This window comes from Nematolebias whitei, chromosome 6 (genome assembly GCF_014905685.2).
Source record: "Nematolebias whitei isolate Nwh7 chromosome 6, NemWhi1, whole genome shotgun sequence".
Taxonomy (NCBI): domain Eukaryota; kingdom Metazoa; phylum Chordata; class Actinopteri; order Cyprinodontiformes; family Rivulidae; genus Nematolebias; species Nematolebias whitei.
The window spans coordinates 50,882,054-50,884,148 of NC_056503.1; the positions used below are offsets into that span (position 1 = coordinate 50,882,054).

Consider the following 2,095-nt stretch of genomic DNA (forward strand, 5'->3'; position numbering starts at 1 on the left):
TTATTAAATCTACCAGAATGTTATTAAATCTACCAGAATGTTATTAACTCTAAACACGTAAGAGCTTTTGTATCTTTAGACAGAAACAGCAATGCACTATTCTCCTTTTCTATCTAAAGTACTTCACTCAACTAACAAGTATATATATCGTACAGTAAATAAACGGTGTCATGACAGTGTGGCTGAGATAAAGACTAAACTAGAGAAAATGCATTTACAGCAAAAATGCAGTGTGTATGCTTATTGCAGAAGAACTTGCGGAAAAACAGCTGAAATTAGCTAAAGGATGTGCTGAAATGTAGCTGAAATGGAAGAAGCCTAGCAGAATAAAGCAGAACTAACACATTTGTTGAAATAAGTTTAAATATGTAGAAATTAGCTAAAAAAAAAATCTTAAATTAAGAAAATAAAATAACTGAAGTTTAAAAAAAAATTAAAATCCATCTGTCCATTATCAGAAAAAAAATTATAATCCTGAAAAGTAACTGAAAGGCAGAAAGAAGCTAAAATTACCAGAAGGAAGTGGAAAGAGCTGAAATGAGCTCAAAAATGTAGAATTAGCTGAAAAGGCTAAAATTAGCAGAAAAACAGCAGAAACAGTAGCTGAAACACCAGGAAAAGCTGAAACTAGTATAATTAAAGTGCAAGGAGTATAACAAGCTGAAATTATCAGAAAGAAGTTAATTATACTGAAATCAGCAGAAACTACCAAGAAAAACTTGAATTTATCTGAAAACAGCTTAAATTAGCTAGAACGCTAAAAAGATAGCTGAAAAGGTAGAATAAGCTTAAATAAGCAACAGAAAGTAGAAAGAACAGGTTTTTCCAATTATGCTGAAAAAAGCAGAAATGAGCACAAAAAAGTGGAAATTATATGAAAAAAGCTTAAATTAGAAAAAAAACAGCTGAAAGTAGCTAAAAAAGCACAAAGAAGCTAAAATTAGCAGAAGGAAGTGGAGAGAGCACATTTTTACTGAATTAGGCTGAAAAAAGTAGAACTGAGTGCAAAACATGGAATTAGCTGAAAAAGCAAAAATGTGCATAAAAACAGTTAAATAGTAGCTGAAATAGCAAAAAAAAAAAAGCTGAAATTTGCAGAAATAAGCTGAAAGGAGCTTAACAAGCTGAAATGATCAAAAATAAGTTAGAAGAAGCACAAAAATGTTGTCGTTAGTAGAAAAAATCTGAAAGGAGCACAAAACAGCTGAAATTAGCTGAAAGTAGCTGGAAAAAAGTTTAAATTTGTAGCAGGAAGCTGAAAGAAGCTGAAGCAGAACAAAAAGTGAAAGGAGCAGTAAACGGTTGTAAACACATCTAAAGATGTGAAGGATGGAAAATGAGCTCAAATCATTTTCTATGAGATCAAATTATCAGAAAAGGCTAAATTTTTCAAAACGCTAAAGTTGCACCAAAACCATAAATCACAGCAGGATTGTCCTGAAAGAGCCGAACGTTTTGATCTAGGAATAAAACTGCAACAACAGTCTAACCTGCGTTGTTGATCAGGATGTCCAGTCTGGGTTCAGACTTCAGGAAGGTCTCTGCAAAACTACGAACAGATTTCAGGCTCCCCAGATCCAGCTGCATGAACACCACCTGGTTACTGCCACTCTCCTGCAACCATTTTGTAGATGATTACACGGCTGGTCACACTCGATCTACACAAACTGAGTAACGTTCAGCTGCAGCGTCCAGTCTCTTCATCTTTGCCTGGGTGAGACAGACCCAGTTCACCTGGAGGTGCTCACCTGCTTGATCTCCTGGAGAGCAGCCTCTCCTCTCTGCTTACTGCGACAGGCCAGAATCACTCTGGCTCCTCTTGTAGCCAGATCTATGGCCGTCATCTTCCCTATGCCAGTGTTGCTGCCTGCAGGAGAACAAGTCAGTAAGAGCAAAGCATGATCACAGCACAGCTCAACCAGTACTTACCAGTTACAATCACCGTCTTCCCATGCAGCTTGACTTTGCTTGTGCATTTCTTCCCTTTCACCACAATGTGATGGAACATGTAAGCAAGGAGAGCGACGGCAACAAGCAGGTAAATGCTGCACATTGTTCCAGACTTTCAGCTGAACTCTGCTGAACTTCACCAAGG

General features: G+C 37.0%; 1 protein-coding gene across 1 annotated transcript in view; it reads right to left on the minus strand.

Annotated features, from left to right (window-relative positions):
• The window catches only part of LOC119410825 (dehydrogenase/reductase SDR family member 13), a gene marked incomplete at its 5' end in the record, with an annotated part of 4,691 nt that extends 2,662 nt beyond the window's left edge, over positions 1-2,029 (minus strand). Inside the window, 3 exon segments of the mRNA XM_037677747.1 lie at positions 1,491-1,614; positions 1,749-1,867; positions 1,930-2,029. Coding sequence (XP_037533675.1) covers positions 1,491-1,614; positions 1,749-1,867; positions 1,930-2,029 — 343 coding nt within the window.
• Between the last annotated feature and the right edge of the window lie 66 nt (positions 2,030-2,095).